The 22,019-nt window shown below is 44.4% G+C and overlaps 1 protein-coding gene across 2 annotated transcripts in view; it reads left to right on the top strand.

Moving 5' to 3' along the window:
• The window catches only part of NUP98 (nucleoporin 98 and 96 precursor), a 944,939-nt gene that overhangs the window by 152,031 nt on the left and 770,889 nt on the right, over positions 1-22,019 (top strand). For both annotated transcript variants that reach the window (XM_086933760.1, XM_086933759.1), the window contains exons 4-5: positions 6,720-6,896; positions 8,463-8,602. In XM_086933760.1, coding sequence (XP_086789886.1) covers positions 6,720-6,896; positions 8,463-8,602 — 317 coding nt within the window. The remainder of the gene's footprint in view (positions 1-6,719; positions 6,897-8,462; positions 8,603-22,019) is intronic.

The following is a 22,019-nucleotide window of genomic DNA, read 5'->3' as shown; positions in this document are numbered from 1 at the left end:
TGTCAAGAAAAGGCCATAATAGACACTTCCAAAGCTCTTGCATACCCCAATCCAGCCAGGATAGCCAGTATGCAAACCCTCATCACAAAATTTCAAACCTTCCACTCACTAACAGCTTGAGTGTTCATGCAGCGCATAGGAATTATGGCCTCTTGCATTTCATAGTACCACATGCAAGACTTCAGATGCGCCCTTTACAGGAATGCTTAGCACGTCGGTGGAACCAGGCTCAAGGTCAACTTTCAGATCTGGTGTTGGACAGCCGCACACATCGCTCTCTGCAGTGGTGGAACAAACAAAACCTTTACAAGGGGCGGCCGTTCCTAGACCCAGTTCCACAAATAGTACTAACAGCAGACGCATCACTCACCAGCTGGGGAGCCCATCTTCTAAACAACACCATTCAGGGCAGGTGGACCCCTCAACAAAAAGTGCTCCATATCAACCACCTGGATTTACTAGCAATCTTTCTCGCATTAAAATCATTCCAGCCACATCTCACCAACAAAACTGTCCTTGTCCACACGGACAATATGATAGCAATGTATTACATACAAAAACAAGGAAGAACACATTCTTTGCAGCTTTCTCAACTAGCGCAAAACATATGGAGATGGGCCATCCCACTAAAGATGCACCTTCTAGCAGAACATCTTCCAGGGATACACGATCTGATTGCCGATCTGCTCAGTCGCCAGACACCGCAGATACACAAATGGGAACTTCATCCTCCAGTTCTTCACCATTCTTTCACATATGGGGCCATCCAGACATAGATCTGTTCGCCACACACGCAAACAAAAAATGCCCAACCTTCACTGCCAGGTATGCACACCCATTGTCCAAGGGCACTGTGATCTTGATAAATTGGTCAGGCAAATTTGTGTATGCTTTCCCGCCACTCCCACTCATTTCATTAGTAGTAACAGTCTCTCAAAATTATCCTAGTTGCTCCAACATCCTCGGCAACCATGGTTCACTTCTGGAACTTTGTCGTTCCACACCAAAAACTACACCTCTACCTAAAGCTTCTTACACAGAACCATGGAGAGATAAGGCATCCAGATCCAGCTCAATTGAACCTGGCAGTCTGGCTCCCGAAGCCCTAGAGTTCGGTTACCTCAACCTCCCGCCGGACTGTATGAACATTATTAAAGAATCTACATGCCCTCCTACCTATTCAGCTAAATGGAAAAGTTTAGTCATTTACTGCAATAACAATATTGACCCACTAGATGCTATGATTCAAAATATAATTTGCTACTTACTGCATCTACAAAGATGTAATCTAGCATACACGTCCATAAGATTACATCTTGCGGCCCTTGCGGCTTACCTACTAAACAGACCACATTTGTCATTATTTAGGCTACCTGCTATTAAAGCGTTCATGGAAGGCCTTAAAAGGATCATTCCTCCCACAATCCCACACTCTCCGGTGTGGAATTTAAACATTGTCCTTACTAGGCTCATGGGTCCTCCATTTGAGCATTTACACAAATGCAAACTGCAGTTCCTTACATGGAAAGTAGCTTTCCTAGTCGCAATCACCTCTCTCAGAAGAGTAAGTGAGATCCAAGCTTTAGCCATACAAAAAACATTCTACAAATACATCATAAAAAAGGTGGTTCTTAGAACATACCCACAATTTCTTCCATAAGTAATCTCGGCTTTCCATCTTAATCAATCGGTGGACTTACATGTTTTTTACCCAAAACCAGATTCTGTAGCAGAAAGCTCTTCACACACTGGATGTCAAAAGAGCTATACTTTATTACATTGACAGAACTAAACCTTTTACAAAAACAAACCAACGGTTTGTAGCTTTCTCACCACCTCATAAAGGAAACCCCATCTAAAAAGCTGAGATTGCTAGGTGGATAGTCAAATGTATTCAAATATGCTACCACAAAGCAAAACTTACATTAACAGTTCCCCCTAGAGCGCATTCAACGCGCAAACTAGGGGCTTCCATGGCATTCTTAGGGAATATTCCCTTTGACATTTGTAAGTCAGCAACATGGTCTATGCCACACACCTTACCTTCACCAAACACTATTGTGTAGACGTGCAGGCAAAATAACAAGCTGTTCTTAAAACACTTTTTCAGACCACTACAACAGATACAGGTGACCACCTCTAGGAGAGAGCACTGCTATATAGTCTATGCACAAGTATGTATTCTGCAGCTCATATGTAGCGAACGGAAAATGCTACTTACCAGTATGCATCTGTTCTTGGCATGTAGAGCTGCAGAATGACATACGCCCACCCGCCTCCATGGAACCTCGATCTGTTCCAGTGTTATCTTAGATACATTACACATGGACATCTTTTCTGTTTCCTACAAACTCCATCATTTCCCATTATGACTAATAACAATCTAAAGATGGAGTCGATGCCCATGCGCGCTATCGTCCAAGGGAGGAGTCTCCTATCTCATGACTACAAAGACTTCTTCCAAGACAACAACAAACTGCAATCATCGGAGCCCAACACCAGATGTCTATCTATGCACAAGTATGTCACTCTGCAGCTGTACATGTCAAGATGTCCCCATTAGTTTAGGTTCTAAACGTTTTCACTGGGACACCACTCACTATTGTTTAACTATTGTTTGTTGTACAAAAGTATTTCAACTTCCAAGCTCTATGTATATATTGTTTACCTTACCTACTTACTATATAAACATTTTACAAATTGAGGAGTCCTCGGTGTCTGTGGCCAACCTTCCTTCTGACATCAATCTAACCCTGTACATTGCCATTGTGCATTTTTTTCGATTATAAAAACCTTTATTGGACCACAGGAGCGATTGTTTCCTCAGCAATCAGTTGATTTTAGCATGAAATACCACTTTTAGAATGGCCCCTCCTAGCAACACAATTCTAATCGCATTAATGCAACTATAGTTCTCACTTCTAGAGGGTGTTTACAGCATCAACACTTTTTATAAAAAATACTGCATTTTACACACAGACCCTAGAGGACAACATCACTTTAGTAAATACACAAGAAGTTACCACCTTTAACTCCTAGAGGGTGGGTGTCTCTTAATGTGAAAAACTCACATTGACATTTTCAGGCCACAACTGGTTCCAGTCTTAACTTTTGCCCATAGAGAGTAATTTTCCCAATAATGAAATAAAGGTTTCGACATGGAGAAGCACTTGACCACCTTGAGGTGTTAACTTTCTAATGCCCCCGCCAACTTAGGGTGGGATCTTTGTAACCTTATGGTGGGAGGCTGCGCTGCTCCTGCAACTCCCCTACATCTTACTTACTCCTTTGGTGGTGGTGCCTTTGCTCTCCTGTGGCCACCACAGAACCAAAACGAGGGATTTTTGTAAAGGAATATATGGCCAGGACCCGCAGGGCATTATGGGGCGCACATCTGGCTTGGCAGTGAAATTGTAAGAAGCGACTCTTGTGCTGCCCTGGGGAGAGCCGTGATGCTGGTTTATTTAGCTGTTTTGTCTTTGGGGTGCCCGGCCCCACCTGAGCACCCTATGTGCACTTGGGTAATTGGAGAGCAGCTCGGGGAACCCACCCCAGCTGCTCTCGCCAGCCTGGCCAGTGCTAGTGTGCTGCCACAGGAATCCTCACTTAGTTTCTGGTCTACCAGCTCCTTTAAGCAGATTCTTGCTGGGCGGTTGGGGCACATGGGAGGACGTGGTGGCGCATGGGAGGACGTGGTGGCGCTCCCCCTCTTCAATCTTCTCTCGTCTGGCCCAGTGATGCGTTCCCAGGCCACTTCCTGCCTTTCCTTGGGGCACCCCACTACTGCCGTTTTCAGCTGGGGGCACAGCTGAAAACTGCAGCGGAGCCTCAGCCAATGGTCCGAGGTCACCAAAACCGTTCTAGGGCATATCTCCGGCCCTTTTGGGCCGATTGTGATGATCCTGGTTGCCTTTTCCTCCTGGTGGCGAGCCATTGCCACCTGGCACACTTTCTTCTGGCCTGCAAGTTGAACACACTTTTAGGGGAGCTGGTATCACCGGCTCTCTGCTCCAGCCTTTCGCTTTGGTTTCTCTGGGTCTCTTGCGATCTCTCTCTTACCGCAGAGCCCAGTCTTTTCCGCAACTTGTCCTCCGGGGGTGTAAGGGCACCAGCGTGCGTGGACCTGGGGAGTACCCTCACTGGTCCAGTGGTCAATCAGTGTCCTGGGGGCCAGATGGCATTCAGGGGGTTAATCTACCAATTGTCCATAATAACTGCCTCCAAGTCCATTGCCAGGTAGAAATACACAACCAAGATAGTTCGCTCCCCTGCGCAGGACCTTTTAAGTGGGGGCAGGAATGTCCAGCAGGGTCACACCTCTGGCCTATCCTGATGTGCCACATTATTCCACCCTAGTTCCTAACTCCCTGCACAGTCTTCTGGGATAGCTCAAGATGGAGTCACTTGCCACATAGGCTCTGGGGGTGGGTCTCAGCTCCGCCCCTCACTGACATTACTGCCACGGCCTTTCCCCAATAAATCTTCAAAGGAGCCTCCCCCTTCCTTTCCCGCCTTGGCTCCAGAGGTCTGGTCTCCCTTCTTTAAGTGACCAGTGGCAGGTCCTCTTCCTTGCATAGGATCACAGCTGGCTGATTGCTGCAGAGTAGTTTACCCAATCCTGACCTCCTTCAGAGCTGGCTTAAGCACTGTTAATTGCTTACTTTGATGGGTGAGGAATTTGTCCCTGCAGCTGGAAAGAAAAGTAACTAACCCAGTCTAGCATGCTGACAACAAGCTTGGACTCTGATTCTTCTCTTAGTGCGTCAAATTACATTCCTGGTTGACCCATAAGCTGTACAGATAAACTTTTGGACTCAACAGAATTGTTATTTTTACACAGGTTACAGTGTACATCGGTGTGACTCTGTAGTCTCTATCCACAAAGAGAACTTGAGTTACTCTCACAGGCAGCCTTTCCCATAGGAGTATGAAGCGTCCCTACAGTAAAACAGTGAAGCACACTGACTTACATGTGTACACCCACATTATAAGGCCTATTCCAGGTCACTACCCAACTCTGCATAGTCCTTTCAGCGCCTGCCTACCTGTGCGCAGTTCTTGCGCTCCCACATGCAGACTTCTCGTGTGTACATGCGTGTGCACACATGTTCACATGTAACCAGCCAAGTGCTCCTTACCCTGGCTGCTTCGCAGTGGCCTTTTCTTAAAAGGCAGACACTGGCAAAAAACACGAACCGTTGATTTTACCAGGAGTTTACCGTGTGTGGGTTACAGGTTACGACGGTCCCCCAAAGGAAAAGTTAAAAAACCGGGTGACCAAAAAGCAAAAAATTTAGCAAACTCAAGGGAACTCCTTTTACTTTGTTTGAGCTTTACTTTACCCTGTTCCCTTGATACATAAGGGTTACTCTCTTTACATTGATACAAAAAGCAAAAAAAACAGACCGATAAGATGGTCAGAACCCCCTTCACAACATTTTTTCCAGGCAAACTTGTTTTGAGAAGTTGAGCTGCAGACCTGCTTAAAGTAGTTACAACTGTCCATAATGGGCAGGCTGTCATCCTTCTGACTTCCTTTTGCCCAACTCACCCCTTGAAAGAAGAGGCAAGACTCCAACGTTTGGACCCCAGGGTAACCTTTAGTTTGTACATTGTTCATACCCGGGACCATCAGGTGGATGATCAGCGCTTTGTGGGGTACTTGAGAGCTAAGGAGGGCAACGTGTGCAGAAAAAAGCAGTCTCTAGGTGGATGGTCCTCTGCAAAAATAAATCTCCTAAGATTGAGGTAAGAAGCAGCCACTTGAAGGATTAAGGACTCATTCAACTTATTCTACTTTAGCCAAGGCTGCTAAGATTGCACTTGCGCACTGAGTGCATGACCTTGAGATCTGCCAAGCTGCTACATGAGCAGGAGTGCACATGTTCACAAATCCCTATTACCTTGACAGTCCGGTCTGTCGAAGGGCATTTTATCTGTTCTGTCCTTTCAGACTTTTTGGTCTGAGGCATCCCACAAACTGACCACTTGGGGAAGTAATACTTTGGTGTCTATTCACAATTTGAGGAGTCTATTTAGAAGCACAAGTTACTTACCGTTCGAAACACTCTTGCTGGGGAATACTTTACCCTTTCTGATCCTCTGTCCTCACAGATCCTCCCCGTTTTGTAGAATGGCCTTTTTATTTTTAGCCATTTCTCTATATTATTAGACCACTAATCCTTTGGTTTTCGGAGTAGCGTGCTACTTGCAGAAAAGTGCTTTAATGCCTTATCAGGGGGTAGTAAGCGCTATAGAAATACAATTAGACAAAAAAGGTCTCCAACTAGAGATGTGCACACTGGTGCGCTCTGCACCTGAGGGCATGTACAAGCCTTCAAAAGCAACTGATATCACTTTGCATGGGTGGCGCCTAAATGCAACCCTCCTGGTCACTTCTTGAGCAGAACGACATTGGTGCAAAATGGCACAATGCCACCTACCAGCACGGAGGAGTACTGCTTTCTTTTTTGTAGATGCAGTATAACGCCTGGGGAAATATTCACAAGGAGAGGCATCTGCGGTTCGAGTTTGTAGATGCAGTATAACGCCTGGGGAAATATTCACAAGGAGAGGCATCTGCGGTTCGAGTATTCACCAGAAAGCATTACTGAAGTTATGCAACTTGTTCTAAGGTTTCTTTTCCTTAAATATGCGGGACAATCATGGTTTGCATTTTCAGATTGCCTCCATTGATAACTTTGGTCTTTTCTTTTCAGGGGGACTCTTTGGTGCAACTACATTTAGCCAGCCAGCAACTTCCACGAGCACTGGCTTTGGATTTGGAGCATCTACAGGAACCACAAACAGCTTGTTTGGGACTGCTAACACTGGAGGCGGCCTCTTTTCAACCCAGAGCAATGCCTTTGGACAGACTAAACCTGGTGGTTTTGGAAGTAAGTGAGCAGGTTTTCTGCCTACCTTTTGTTTTATTTTGGGCAATAAATAAAGCTCACTGCAGTTAAAAACATATTTATATACTTTCTTCCACTTTTACTTAATGCGATGTTTGGTTTGCGTGTCTAACGGATCATTGTTTTAAATGGCTATTTAGTGTTAGTTGCTTTTGCACATTTTTTTGCATGTTAGTCTGTTTTATCCATGATTTAGCAACACAAGAAATGTTTTTGCCTTTGTCATTGGGACCTATGATGGCTTTTAAGATTCCTTCTCCTTTTTTAAGAGGTTTTTAAAAACACTGATTTTATTTCCCTTCATGTTTCCAGATGAGGAAGTCCTGTGCTCTTCTAACCCACGCAGCATTCATCAGAAAGGAAATAGTGAGGAATTGTTTGGATATTTTCAGGCTATGTCTTTGTCCTTATGTCTTCTGCATAGATAACCCGTTGAGATTCCTGCATTTATGACCAAATATACTGTTTTATTGAGACTTTATTGTTCCCTCAAACTCTGCAATCAGAGGCACACGAGGCATGGCGCTGGGAATGATGCGGAAGATCAGTACAGTCATTTGAGTTCCTTAACAATAGTAATTCTCCTGCCAAAGTCATTGAATAAGCAGACGATTTGTATAGTGAAGGTTTGGTGATAGTGCATGAAATTTTAGCAAAGCAAAATGGACATCCTCTGTGTTTTACCTCTTAAGTTGGAGAACTGATGAAACAAATAGTTCTTGCCTCCATGTTCATAATGCAATCACTTTGATTGGATCAAAACTACTGTTGTCTGGGAGCACTTTATCTTTGTAGGTAAAAAAGGAAAAATCCGTAAACCCTCCTATACAACATTTACCTTTTACCACGTTTTATGTAAATTTGTCTGCCCCCACACCCTTCTCCCGCCTTGATCCCTGTAAATGTTTATGAATTATTCCCCAAAGATGCCCCTTTCAATGGAACTGCAGGCAAATTGCTGAATGAGTAATTGCTTATCACAATACCCTTTCCATTTGATCTCTTCTGCTAATAGTTTTACTATTGATGTAGGCTCAAGCCAAGGGTTTCTGTTGAACCTAGTGAAATGGTTGTTTGACAGGTCCTTGGTATGCAGCATTGATGTTTTTTCCCCATCTGCCATACAGCCTTTCAACATACTGGGCTGCATCACATTACGTTCAAAAGCTTCAATTGATTAAAGTGAACATTGTAAAAGTGATATTTTGAGGTAGTGATTCCCTTCTAGAAGAATTGCACTCTCTGACCCTTTCTGTTGGACTCCATCTGAAAGGCCAGGCTCTTTCTAGCAGTGCTGTCCCACTTTGATTTACACAAGTCTATTGATTCAGTATGCCAATTCAGTCATATTCTGCCCATTTTGTAATATTGCTTTTAAATTTGAAAATGCCTTTTCAACTATACTAGCATTATGTAGTCTCAGTGAAGAAAGAAAAATATATATATTCTTACCTCTTGCCTCAACTGTGTGGTTTTACTACTTTGTTGTATGTCCGCGTTGAATGACTTGTACACATTGTTTACATTTCTGTTCTTTTGTATATATAGACTTTGGGACAAGCACCAGCACTGGCGGCCTCTTTGGAACCACAAGCACCACCACCAATCCTTTTGGGGGTACTTCTGGCTCACTCTTCGGACCAACCAGCTTTACAGCAGTCCCTACTGGAACAACCATCAAATTCAACGTGAGTTTGTATATACAACCTATAGTGCTTTGAATGCACAAATGTTAGCAAACCAACTTGCCTTTAAGTTGAACTTACCAAATGAGAAGTGCAGTTGTATTTGTTTCACTATTTTGCAACATATGTATTTCTTTTAGGACATTTTCTGCACTGGCACTTTTCTTTGACATTTTGTTCACTTAGTGAATATGCATCATCTAGAGTATAGGTGTATTTAGAGTGTGGACTAGAACCATAGCTCTGCTTGGCCTGTTAGCTGTCTACAAGATTCATATGCTCAATGACCACTATTTCGGTATTCCCTTCACCAGTCATTAAATTGTGTGCCAAAGCTTTTACTATCTGTATTATTAGGTTCTGATATGGTATCAAACATTTGTTTACAAATGGTGTCTCATTGTGTATCCCACACCAGTTTAAGACATGAATGTAATGTTTGACTGTTACTGTTAAAGAAAACAGTGTTGTATAGTTCCTAAAAATATAAAGGATCTGCACGTTTGTAGATAACACAAACTGAGGGATTGGTTTTCTAGACTGATTCTACACACCCCCACATGTTGCCAGCCTATAGAACAGCTAGCTCACAGTGCCACCATAAACCTCTCAATCTTACCAAGGAGCGAATAGTTTCTGGCAACCATTGATCATGACAATCCTTGACCCTGCAGTGATCGTAGATATAGTAATTTTTGCTCAATCGTGCTCACTTAGTCTCAGAGAGATACACAGAATAAACGTTGGGGATGTTTTCAATAAGTTTTTATTGAACCAGCGTCAGTCTAGTTTATAATATGTTTGCTGTGAAAGTCAATAGACCGAAGCAAATGTCAAAGATTACAAGTACCAACAGAGTAAATAGAATGTAGAATTCTACCTTGGTGCAAAAACAGTGAATTTATGAAGGCATATAAACATGACAATAGTACGTAAGCCTACTATGCAAACCCTACCTACGTGAACCTAGCATGTATGTGGGTTTGAAGCCAAGAATCCCCTGGGCGAGAATGAAGGGCCCCGTTTCGGTCACAAGTTGGACACTCTGGAAGGGTTGTCAGACCGCTGGGTGTTGAAGCTTCAGTGTGCAGGGTCCTCAGTGTCTTCTATCAGCGTGGAAGTGTTGCTTCTGTTTATCTAGTGAAGGTATGATACTTTTATACCAAAAGGGTAGCCTTAGGGGTTCTACTACAATCTGTTGTGAGTACGATTATGTAGATGAGCTAAATCAATAATTGTAATTATGCAAAGTAACCATGTCGCCCTATGATGACGATGGGGATGACTTTTGTACAGAGTATGTTAGCCTGTTATGTATGCAATAAGTGTTATCCCCGTGCACTCTTTTTTTCTCTTCAGTTTTTCAAATTGTTAAGTCTTTTAGATTTGGCGCTTCATTTGTCGCACGTCGTCTAGCCGTGCCTTTAAATATCAAAACGTAAAGTGGGGAGGGTCACCTGCCCACCAAAATGTGCGCACGATATATCATGAAACGCTCAGGTTTCTTCACAAATTTCAACTTTATTCAGTTCAATATTTGTAATCCAATCGAAGAACTTGATTCAGTTCCACGTTCAAATTAAGCATCATATGCAGGCATAATCATCAACTTATGTTGCAATAGTTAATGCTGTTCACAGTTTTTCATAAGTACCCAATGCATTTCGGGTCGACAAAGCAGGACCCTTCGTCAGGGGTCTGTAAAGAAATGAAACAGGACCTGATAACGTACTCCACTCAACAGTAAATGACAACAATAAATACTCAATTCATGCCAAACGTGCATAATGTGAAAACCTGGTCAAAACTAATCGAGTGAACGGAAGGGTGCAAACTAATTGGGCAGTAAATTACTCTGTGGGTTTAACAAATCGCTTAACAAAATACAATTAATGTGCTCAAGGGAGGCATAGTGCGGTAGCTATCCTGCACAAACTGATATGATCAACTATGAGACATGCGGGATTATCAAAATTACAGGCGAACGTCCGATTTAAATATTCACTACGATATGCTGAAGCACACAGCGTGTGTGACGATTCATGTAAACTAGCTACAATAACTTGCATCGCACTGGAACAAGCCGTGTCTCTACTCGTGAATGGGGGCGTTCAGGAAGTTAATTTACGCGCAAGTTAAAAAATAAAAGGACAGACCGCTAGCTATCACCTGATCGGAGTGACTACCAATGAAAACGCGAGAAACAAAGGCTCGACATTTGTTCATACATTCCGTTCCAACCTTGCAGAAACAGAAATGGCTCTATTTAAATTCTTTAGGTCTCTGAAGTTAAGATTTTTCTTTAAAGACATTCAAGACACTGTGACAGAAGAAACATGGGATAAAGACCTCAGACCTAAAAGTAGCTTCTGTGCACCATTGTCACATAAGACTATTGAAGCGTTTGAAAGATCTGTACTATCAGAAGTGCAATGTATTCCTTTCTCTAAACCAAAGAAAAGCAACCTGTCTGTGAAGGAATGGAATACGCTTAAGAATCTAAGCAGATACAAAAGTTTGACATTCCAAAAGGCCGACAAGGGAGGAGCTCTTGTCGTAATGGACACAAAGTTTTACATTGAAAGGGTTAATGATCATGTTTCTGATAAATATTTATTTACCTTTGGAATCTGATCCGACAAACTAATATCAATTGATCCTTCAAAAAATTGTAGATCACGCACTAGAAATGAATTGGATCAACCCAAAGACTCACAAATTTTTCACTATGAAATTTCCAAGAAGACCGCAACTATATATGTTGCCTAAAAAGCACAAAGATCCCATCAATCCTCCTTTTAGACCCATAGTTTCGGCCTGCGGGTCCATCTCTGAACCCATAGGGAAGTTTGTTGATGCGTTCCTACAACCGATTGTGCAGAAGAACAAAATCTATATAAAAGACACTACAACCTTTTTAAATTTACTGAACTCAGTGAATCTTGAAAATGTGACATACTGGTTATGTACGATTGACGTTACTGCGTTGTACACGTCGATTCCCTATAATGAGGGCATTGAAGCCCTGGAATGGAGTCTTGTGAACAGTGATTTGGAAGAATCGCAGAGAATATTCATCATGGAATTAATGCAATTTGCATTATATTAGTTATTTTGAGTGGCAGGGAAGATTTTTTAATCCGTGCAATGGAACTTCGATGGGCTTTGGGGGGGGCGCCCTCTTATGCCAATACATACATGTGCAAATTTGAAACTGATCACATTTTGGAGAACCCTATGTGGACTGAAGGCCTCATGGTATTCAAAAGATTTATTGATGACATTTTCCTTATCTGGAAAGGTTCACGACAAAGATTGGAAGAAAACATCATGACATTGAATACTGTGAATGAGCGCATAAAATTCACCTGATTTGCATATAGCCAGGTTCTGAGCTGGGATGGGGCAGTGAGATAAATAACGGTGATGGATCAAGCCCTGATCTTTGGACTGGGTAAGAGTGGTCTGCTCAATTCAGACACTCTGTTCATCACCACCCCCTTTTGTAAATCGATTTTGGCCACTATAGGTGTGGCAGGGTATACTCAGACATGAGTCCCTTTCTCACTGCTCCATCAGGATTCAAGCAAGCCGGGCCGAAGAGGCTGAAATGCCAGAAACCGGTCCCCGGTAGCTTGTCTCCTTTCTGGTAAAGAATTGGCTTGGTAGTTTAGTCTGCCCTGTTCCCATGATGCACTGGGCCAGGGACAGACTGATTTGCATATAGCCAGGTTCTGAGCTGGGATGGGGCAGTGAGATAAATAACGGTGATGGATCAAGCCCTGATCTTTGGACTGGGTAAGAGTGGTCTGCTCAATTCAGACACTCTGTTCATCACCACCCCCTTTTGTAAACCACCCCCTTTTGTAAACCCCTTTTGTAAATCGATTAAAATTCACCTATAACATCGATAAAGAAACCATAGCATTTTTGGATGTGCAAATATTGATGCAGAACAATAAGATCAGTACCAAAGTTCACATCAAGAAAACTGATAGGAACTCAAGTTTGCTATTCCAAAGTTTCCATCCAGTGCTGCTGAAAAAGCATTTACCCACTTCACAATACATAAGATTGAAAAGGATCACAACTAACAAGGCAGATTTAGAAGATTCCTTGAGAGAACAAACGAAAAAATACCGTCAACGGGGTTATCCACAAGATATCCTTGATTCATCTTTAGTAAAAGTTTCCACACAATCCAGAGAAATGTTGAAAGAAAAATAAAAAGTCAAGATCAAAAAACTGTGTTGAAATATTCCACTGAATCAAGTAGGATAAAATGAATCATTAATAACCACTGGCCATTGATTCAATCAGAACCTGACCTTATCGGTTTGTATAATGACAAAGTCACATTTGCGTTTCAAAGATCAAGAAACTTAAAAGAACTTCTTAATGCACCCAAAAAAGAGGATGTTAAATGGCGAGGTATGTTGAGATGTCAAAACTGCACTCATTGCAGTAATGTTATAACTGGTAACAAGATAACACATCCAACAAAAGGTCACCAAATTGAACTATACCACACAAGCACTTGTGACACCACCAATTGCATCTATATGATCAAATGCCCTTGTGGCAAAACATATGTGGGTCAAACGGAACGCAAATTGAAAGTCCGTATCACTGAACATAAGAGCAATATAAGACTAGCCAATAAAAAATCCACAGTAGCCAACCATTGGAATGAAGCAAGACACCAAATTTCTCAATTACGTTTCATGGTTTTGGAGACAGTACCGCAGTACCGCAACAGGGATCCTGTCAAACTAAGACTAAGAGCCGAATATTTTTGGATCCAAAAACTGAATTCTACCCTTCCCATGGGGTTAAATGAATGGATAGAATATTCGTGTTTTCTTTAATACAAGGCCATTTGAACCTCACATTGACTGTAGACTGTGTTCCTCATTATCATACCATTAACATTGATGTCATGTTAACTGATCTTGAGCTGTTTTGATCACATTATGCTTGTTGTATATGGACTCACTTTTATGTTTATTGATGTCATTGATTTATCATGATGAATACCTTGGTCTTTGTGCTTCAACATAACTTTATTTGCGCACTATTGTTTACTTCCGCATGAATCCAATACACCCCTGTCACATGACTAGTGCATCCCGCGTTTCTCGCGTTTTCATTGGTAGTCACTCCGATCAGGTGATAGCTACCAGTCCGTCCTTTTATTTTTTAACTTGTGCGTAAATTAACTTCCTGAACGCCCCCATTCACGAGTAGAGTAGAGACACGGCTTGTTCCAGTGCGATGTAAGTTATTGTAGCTAGTTTACAAGAATCGTCACACACGCGCTGTGTGCTTCAGCATATCGTAGTGATTATTTAAATCTGACGTTCGCCTGTAATTTTGATAATCCCGCATGTCTCGTAGTTGATCATATCAGTTTGTGCATGATCGCTACCGCACTACGCCTCCTTTGAGCACATTAATTGTATTTTGTTAAGCGATTTGTTAAACCCACAGAGTAATTTACTGCCTGATTAGTTTGCACCCTTCCGTTCACTCGATTAGTTTTGACCAGGTTTTCACATTATGCACGTTTGGCATGAATTGAGTATTTATTGTTGTCATTTACTGTTGAGTGGAGTACGTTATCCGGTCCTGTTTCATTTCTTTACAGACCCCTGACGAAGGGTCCTGCTTTGTCGACCCGAAATACATTGGGTACTTATGAAAAACTGTAAACAGCATTAACTATTGCAACATAAGTTGATGATTATGCCTGCATATGATGCTTAATTTGAACGTGTAACTGAATCCAGTTCTTGGATTGCATTACAAATATTGAACTGAATAAAGTTGAACTTTGTGAAGAAACCTGAGCGTTTCATGATATATTGTGCGCACATTTTGGTGGGCAGGTGACCCTCCTCACATTACGTTTTGAGCCTGTTATGTATGTCATGTGCAAGTGATTTTACTAATACATAATACATAATAATGAGGCTGGATTCAGGGAAAGCAATTGACATTTATTCAGCACATAACTGGGTAAAAGGTCCATGCTAGAACCGTTATGCAGAGCAAGGTAGGACAAATGTAGGTAAAAGGTCACTTTGCTACTTAGGACTAGGTTAAGGAACAGAACAACAATGTTATATAGTGAAATGCTTGATATTCAAAAGTATGTTTAAGATGGTATTTGTTGGCAAACCATGAAGGATGTAACTGTAAACCATTGATCTACTGGGAGGGTTTAAGGTATTCCAGAGAACGTCAGGCGCGCAACCCAGTAACCGCAAAGTGTTGTACTGCTATGAGGTATCAGAATCCAGGCAAAAGGGCGGGCGGTAATCCCTCGTAACCGCTCAAAGTTGGATCCTAAAATCCACACAAACAACAAAACCCCTGCACTGGAAAAACAACAATAATGTCTGGGTGACTTCTAGTTACTGTAGCGTAAGTAAAGAGTGCACATCGAAAGTTTCTCAAAGTCAATAGATTGCAAAGTGCCGAGAAAGGAATTTCAATGAAGTAGAGTTCTTGGTAAAAAAACACCGGTTTATTGTTCCTCTTGTACTGGCCAACACGTGTTTCATCGCAGGGAAACAGACTGCGAATCTTCAGGGCTGGGTATAGATACAAAAGATGCATTTGTATGGTTGTTCTATACGAATTGAGTGAAAAGTGGTTGGTGACCATAGGTGAGTGAAAAACTGGGCATGCCATGGAGTGACATTGTGTCAAAAAAGTGACATGGATTTTGTAGTACAGGTGTTGGCCAGTACAAGAGGAACAATAAACCGTTGTTTTTTTACCAAGAACTCTACTTCATTGAAATTCCTTTCTCGGCACTTTGCAATCTATTGACTTTGAGAAACTTTCGATGTGCACTCTTTACTTACGCTACAGTAACTAGAAGTCACCCAGACATTATTGTTGTTTTTCCAGTGCAGGGGTTTTGTTTGTGTGTAACTGTAAACCATTTCTGAAAAACCTTGGAATATCTGTTGTAAGAACCTGGTTTTGAGCCTGGAGGAGCTTTATTCTGTCACAAACGTGATTAATATCCATACGTATTATTAAAAGTACCATAGGATAGAACGCTCTTGTAATAAGGGGGATGAAATATCAGGCACATTTGTGACTATGCAACCTGTCTGCCAAACTTTAAATTGTGCCCAAAAGGCAGGTTAAGTCCTCCTAGTGATGTTTGCTAATCTTTTCTCTGGCCAGCTTGCATTTGTAGCATTGGTTTATGGGAGTTCGAGGTATGTGGGCTGCTGAATTCATATCTGTGCATAGATCGCTGCCTAGTGTTGGGTCCGGATGATCGCACATTGTTGTCCTGGAAGAGTCTTCGAAGTATCACGAGATAGGTGGCTCCTCCCCTGGACTACAGTGCGCATGGGCATCGACTCCATCCTCCGATTTATTTTTTCCGCCATTAGGTTCGGATGCATATTGGTTCACTCAAGTCTGAATCAATAGAACAGTTTCTTTAGGCCAAAAGGCCTTTAGTTTTTTCGTCGGTATTGTCTTGCGATCGGTTCCCAGTTCAGTTCCAGCTCCGTTCCCGAGCCGGATATCCAGAAGAGCCGCGTGCTTTTCGACGCTGAAGGCCCGGTCGACGCCAGAGGCCTTATCGACGAACCATCATGGATCAGAGCCCGTTCAAGAGATGTCCCGTGTGCAACTCGAAATATCCCCACATCGACGTCCACCCGGTGTGCAACAAGTGCCTGTCGCCGGATCATGATGAAGCCAGCTGTATGGCTTGTTCCCGTTTTCGATCCAAGAAGACACTTCTGCATCGGCGCGCTGCACGCAAGGAAGCCCAGCAGACGGCACCTGAACCGGTGGACATCTTCAATGCCGGGGATGATGAAGGAGCAGAGCAGGAGGTTCGAGAACCTGTCGGATCCCGCATCCGAGGTCGACTCCAGCTACGACGCTGATGTTGAGATGCTCGATGCGGAAGACGTCCTCTGGGGCCATGGAAGATAGCTAGAGCGAGGAGCTAGGCCCACAAACTGATACTGGGCCCAAAACACATCATAAGGCACAGGTCGAGGGATCGCCATAGGGCCTTACCCAAGATTATTATATTATTATAGAGGCTTTTGTAGCGCGCTCTGTTACTAAGAAAATAGTATCCTGGCGCGAGGTAGGTGAGAGGCAGAGTGATTCCAGTGTAGAGAAAGGAGTGAGACCCTATACAGTGATGTTAAAGAGGTGGGTCTTCAGTCCCTTCTTAAACACAGTAATAGATGGGGCTGTTCTCATATGGAGAGGAAAGGTGTTCCAGGCTCTCGCAGCTCTGACAGAGATGGATTGGCCACCAAGCCTGCTGTATTTAAACTTTGGTACAGTCATTTGGTGCAGATTAGTTGATCTGAGAGGTCGGTTGGGAACATATAGGGAAAATCCTTTCCTCAAATAGACTGGGCCGGTTTGATGGACAGCTCGATAAGCGAGGACAAGGATTTTAAATGAAATCCTATGAGCAACTGGGAGCCAGTGAAGGGTGCGGAGAGGTTGACGAACACTTAAACTTTTGGGTATGTTAAACAAAAGCCGCACAGCGGCATTTTGAATAACTTGGAGACGATGAATCAGGTAGGCTGGTAGGCCACAGAAGAGGCCATTCGCGTAATCCAATCTGGATAGTATAAGGGCGCGAATGACAGTCTCCTTGGCCTCTCTCGGGAGGAGAGGGAAGAACCTGAGTAATGTTTTAAGTGTGGAGAAGCAGATCCAGTGAGTTTTTTTTTAAATGATCCTCGAATCTGAGGTCATTGTTAAACCAGACTCCAAGGTTTTTTGCAGGGCCTCCGATGGATTTGGGGCATGGCAGATCGGCAGGCCAAAGAGAGTCGCTAAAGTTGTCTGGGAAAGAACCATATAGCAGGATTTCCGATTTGCTTTCGTTACATTTTAGTTGGGCGAGGGCTAGCCATCGAAAGACAGATGATAGGCAGGATTGGGCTCCCGACGTATCCAGGTTGTTTTTTGGCCATGTGAACAGAAGTTGAGTGTCGTCAGCGTAGGCCATAATTTTTGCTCCCAGCTGTTCTGCGAGATAGATGAGCGGGGTCAGATATATATTAAAAAGCAGGGGGCTAAGGGTAGAGCCCTGAGGTACACCAGTTGCAAGTTTCTTGGGAGAGGAGGCAAAGGGCAGCATCCAGACTTGCTGAGATCTATTGTCTAGAAAAGATGTCAGCCAGTAAAGGGCGGAGCCTGTTATGCCTATGGCCGCTAGTCTAGTGAGCAGGAGGGAGTGAGGGACCGTATCGAAGGCGGAAGAGAGGTCCAATAAAATCAGAGCCCCTCTGCCACCTCCGTCCAGGCACTCCCGGATAGCCTCGGATATTTCAACCAATGCCGTCTCCGTACTGAAGGCTGCTCTGAAGCCTGATTGCGCTGGATGGAGTCCCTGGGAAGTTTCTACAAATTTGTCCAGCTGTGTGAAAGCAACCTTTTCACATATTTTTGCTAGAGCCGGCAACAGTGATATGGGCCGGAAGTTAGCGGGGACAGCGGGATCTAAACCTTTTTTTTTTTTAAGAGTGGGAGCAATTTAGCTTGCTTCCAGCAGGCCGGAACAGTAGCAGTGAGGAAAGAGCGGTTAATGATATGTGTTACCTCATAGCCGACTGTGTCTGCAAGACGCGCAAACACTCTGGCAGGACAGGGGTCAGAGGGGGATCCTGATTGTAGGGCAGCAAGGATACTAACAATGTCTGTTTTTTCTACTGGGGTGAAATGGTCAAACTGTTCCGTAGGGGCAGGCATCACGGGGGACGGAATGACCAGTGAGGGTGGAAAGCTGTTGCATACAGTAAGTAAATCGTCCTGGATTTTGGTGATTTTATCAACAAAGAACACAGAGTTCTTCACACCATTTCTCCGAGGAGGTTAGTACAGGTTGGGTTCGCACAGGATGAGGTTAAGCTTTTCACAATAGCAAAGATTTCCCTACTATTGTTATTGGCCTTAATTATACGCCCTTCGTAGTATTGGCTTTTTGCAGATCTAATCGCTGCATAGTACTTCTTTTGCGCCATCCTCAAGTCCTTTTTAGCCTCGGGGAGATAGGCTTGTCTCCATATCCGTTCAAGTTTTTTGCAACCTGATTTAAGATCACGGAGGGTGTGGGAGAACCAAGGTTTGGAAGGGGTAGAGCGCAATCTGCAAACCCGACCTGTTTTTATTGATGCAGCAGTCCCACATGCAATCCATGAATTGAATGAACTAACGGCTGACTCAATTTCAAGAGGAAGAGTTGGGCGGGAGGTGTCTAGATGTTCAGACAAGATCTCTACGTTAATTTTCTGTTTGTGAACAGCTGGGTGGTTGATCTTGGCCTGGCGGGTCAGGGTCCAGGTAAATCTAATCAGCATGTGGTCTGACCAGGTCACTATTTCGGGGTGAGTCATGTCAATGTCAAAATTGGTACAAACCAAGTCAAGGACATGTCCACCTGAATGAGTGGGTGCCTTAACCCATTGTTTAAGCTGGGCCATAGCGAGAGCTTTGTTTAAGCGGGCCGTGTCAGGAAGATCTAGATTATCCACATGGATATTAAAATCTCCCAGGAGAAGGTATCTGGAGTATCTCAAAGCCCGTGGGACTACTATGTCCTCCAGTGTACCCAGGAATTTACCTGCATGACCTGGTGGTCGGTAAACCAGAGTGCCCCCTAAAGTAAAATGCGCCCCAAGTGATAGTGAGAAATGAAGCATCTCGGCATCAGCTGGGGGGCCCTGAAGGTCAAGAGAGAGTGTCCATTGTTCTCTAAATATGGCTGCTATGCCGCCACCTCTGCCTAAAGGGCGATCATTTCTAACAATTTTAAAACCTCGTGGGATGGCAAATTCGACCGCTGGGCTGCATGTCTCATTTAGCCAAGTTTCCGTGACAAAGAGGAGATCGAACTGATTGTCGCTCAGTAATTCAAAGATATCATCGGTGTGCTTGACCAATGATCTGGCGTTGATCAGGCCTGCACGGATGTGTGATGAATCATCGGAATGCTGAGTAGGACATGTAAGAATGGGCTGAAAGCGAAAGTTGCAGGCTTGACAAACCCGCGAGGGATTGTCAGCAGCCTCCCATTTGTCACTGCAAGGGCAGGAGTTCGCTCTTAGTGCCATAAGGTACTCACGGGAGTAGCGAGTTCTGGTCCTGTGGGGTATAAGTGGGGTACCGACCGGGGGGCTGGCGCTGGCCGCGTCCGGGACACGGACGGGCACAGACGGGCCCTCTTATTGGAAGATCTTCCAAGAAGTTCTACGGCCCCGCCTTCGGGCTCTGCTTCGGACATGTCTAAGGAGCTGCAATCTGCGAAATGGAAACCGAAAGTGAAAGCTCCGGTGTCGAGGCAACCAAAAGCACTCGAGGCTAAATCAAAACCGAGAGTGCGTATTGCTTGGGCCGGCTCGAAGTCCTCGGATCTATCGGCACCGACGAAGCAGACGAGCTTTATTGACCCGAAGAGGCCGCTAAAGGGCGTCAAGCCAAAGTCTGGCACGCCGAAGGCAAAGGTAAAGGCAGTCGACCCGAACAAATCGGCGCCAAAAACAGTCGACACCGACACAGAACTCGGTAATCAGAAGGTTCTCGAGCCTCCGCGTCGGCCGGACAAGGCCAAGAGCGGTACAACCCCCGAGTCCACGCCTGCTGGTGCCTCGAAGGATTCCGTCGAGTCGACGCAGCCGTCCGCCTCCATCTCGAAGCAGGTGGCAGAATCCCTGAAGCACATCGAGGACAAGGCTGCGGCTGTCGAGCCAAAGGATCCTCCACCTTCGATGCCTGCCGATAAGCCTCAAAAGACGTCGACGCCCATTCACTTCACGCTGCCACCGAAAGTGGTGCCGAAGGCTTTCGTTCCTAAAATGGCCGTCGACGTGCCCAAGAAGGGGTCCATGGTGCCGAAGCCAACAACTGTGGTCCCAGCCAAAATGCATAGACAGTCCTCGCTTGAAGAGCAAAAGGAACAGTTTATCGATGCCGAGACAGGCAGACTTTCTATTTATAAACAAAAGATTGCCCCGGAACAGCCAATGGAGTCCTATAAAATCCCACTAAAAAAGGATTCTACTACAACACCTGTTCTTGTAGAACCTGTATCTCCACGTGGCCATAGTGTCTCCACCACTTATTCAGATGTGGACACTGGGGAAGGTGATAATGACGAATACAGCTATCCTGTGGGCACTGATCCAGATGATACTAATGAACCTTGGGCAGATGCTGCTGACCCTGGAGATCCACACACTGCTCCAGACACTCATGTGTATGCTGTAAAAACGTCGCCTACTGAGGATTCAGCAGCGTTTAATGCACTCATTGAAAGGGCAGCCAAGAATCATGACGTCCAGCTCCATGCTGACCCTATTGAAGTAGACTTTCTGTTCAACACCTTTTCCACCTCTGAGAGGGCTGTCAAGACTCTGCCTATGTTGAAGGGTGTCTTGAAACATGCTGGGGAAATATTTAAGGAGCCTACAAGAGCCAGAGTGATAAACCCCAGGATTGAAAAGAAGTACAAACCGGCGCCTGGGGACCCTACCTACATCAAGGGACAGTTGCCGTTGGACTCTCTTGTTGTTTCTAATGCCCGGAAGAGGGCTAATTCACAAACAACGTGTGATGCTCCTCCCCCAGATAAAGAATCTAAGGTGCTAGAGGCATCTGGGAAAAGGGTGGCAGCTCAAGCGGCCAATATCTGGCACATTTCAAACACTCTGGCACTCTTAGCCAGGTATGACAGGGCCCATTACGACACACTGGAGACCCTGTTACAGCACCTGCCAGATTAATATAAGGAGGCAGCTGAGATGCTCATACAGGAAGGGAAGCTCATATCAAATGCTTCTATCAAATGTGCACTGGACGCAGCAGACACCGCGGCCAGAGCCGTTAACACTAGTGTCATGTTGAGACGACATGCCTGACTCAGAATCTCCGGGTTCAAGCCAGAGATACAGACCACCATTCTGAATCTGCCAATAAACCCTAATCATCTATTTGGCCCAGAGGTGGACACCACCTTGAAGAAAATCAAGAAAGACACAGACTGCAAAGTCCATGGGGGCTCTACAGTCGCAGCAGTTCAGGGGTGGTTCTTTTAGTCGCTCAGGCAATAGAGGTGTTTCCAGAGGCCAGCTGTCCCAGCAAACTCAGTACAATAAAGGTGGCGCGCAAACAACATACACCAAACAAAGTAGAGGTGGTTATCGTGGAAACAGTGCCAAGGGCAGAGGTCGTGGAAACAACTCCAGGTCCTCCGCCACTAACAAACCGTGACGCCTTGTCGCTGCCCCCGACCATACAATACCTGTCGGGGGAGACTTCAACAGTTCCTGCCAGTCTGGAAGTCCATCACCACAGACAGGTGGGTCACAAAGCTTATCCAGTACAGTTATTGTCTGGCGTTAACATCCAC

Source organism: Lissotriton vulgaris, chromosome 8, assembly GCF_964263255.1.
Source record: "Lissotriton vulgaris chromosome 8, aLisVul1.2, whole genome shotgun sequence".
Lineage (NCBI taxonomy): Eukaryota > Metazoa > Chordata > Amphibia > Caudata > Salamandridae > Lissotriton > Lissotriton vulgaris.
The sequence above is the reverse complement of the archived record's forward strand: the minus strand, read 5'-3'. Positions and strand labels throughout refer to the sequence as shown.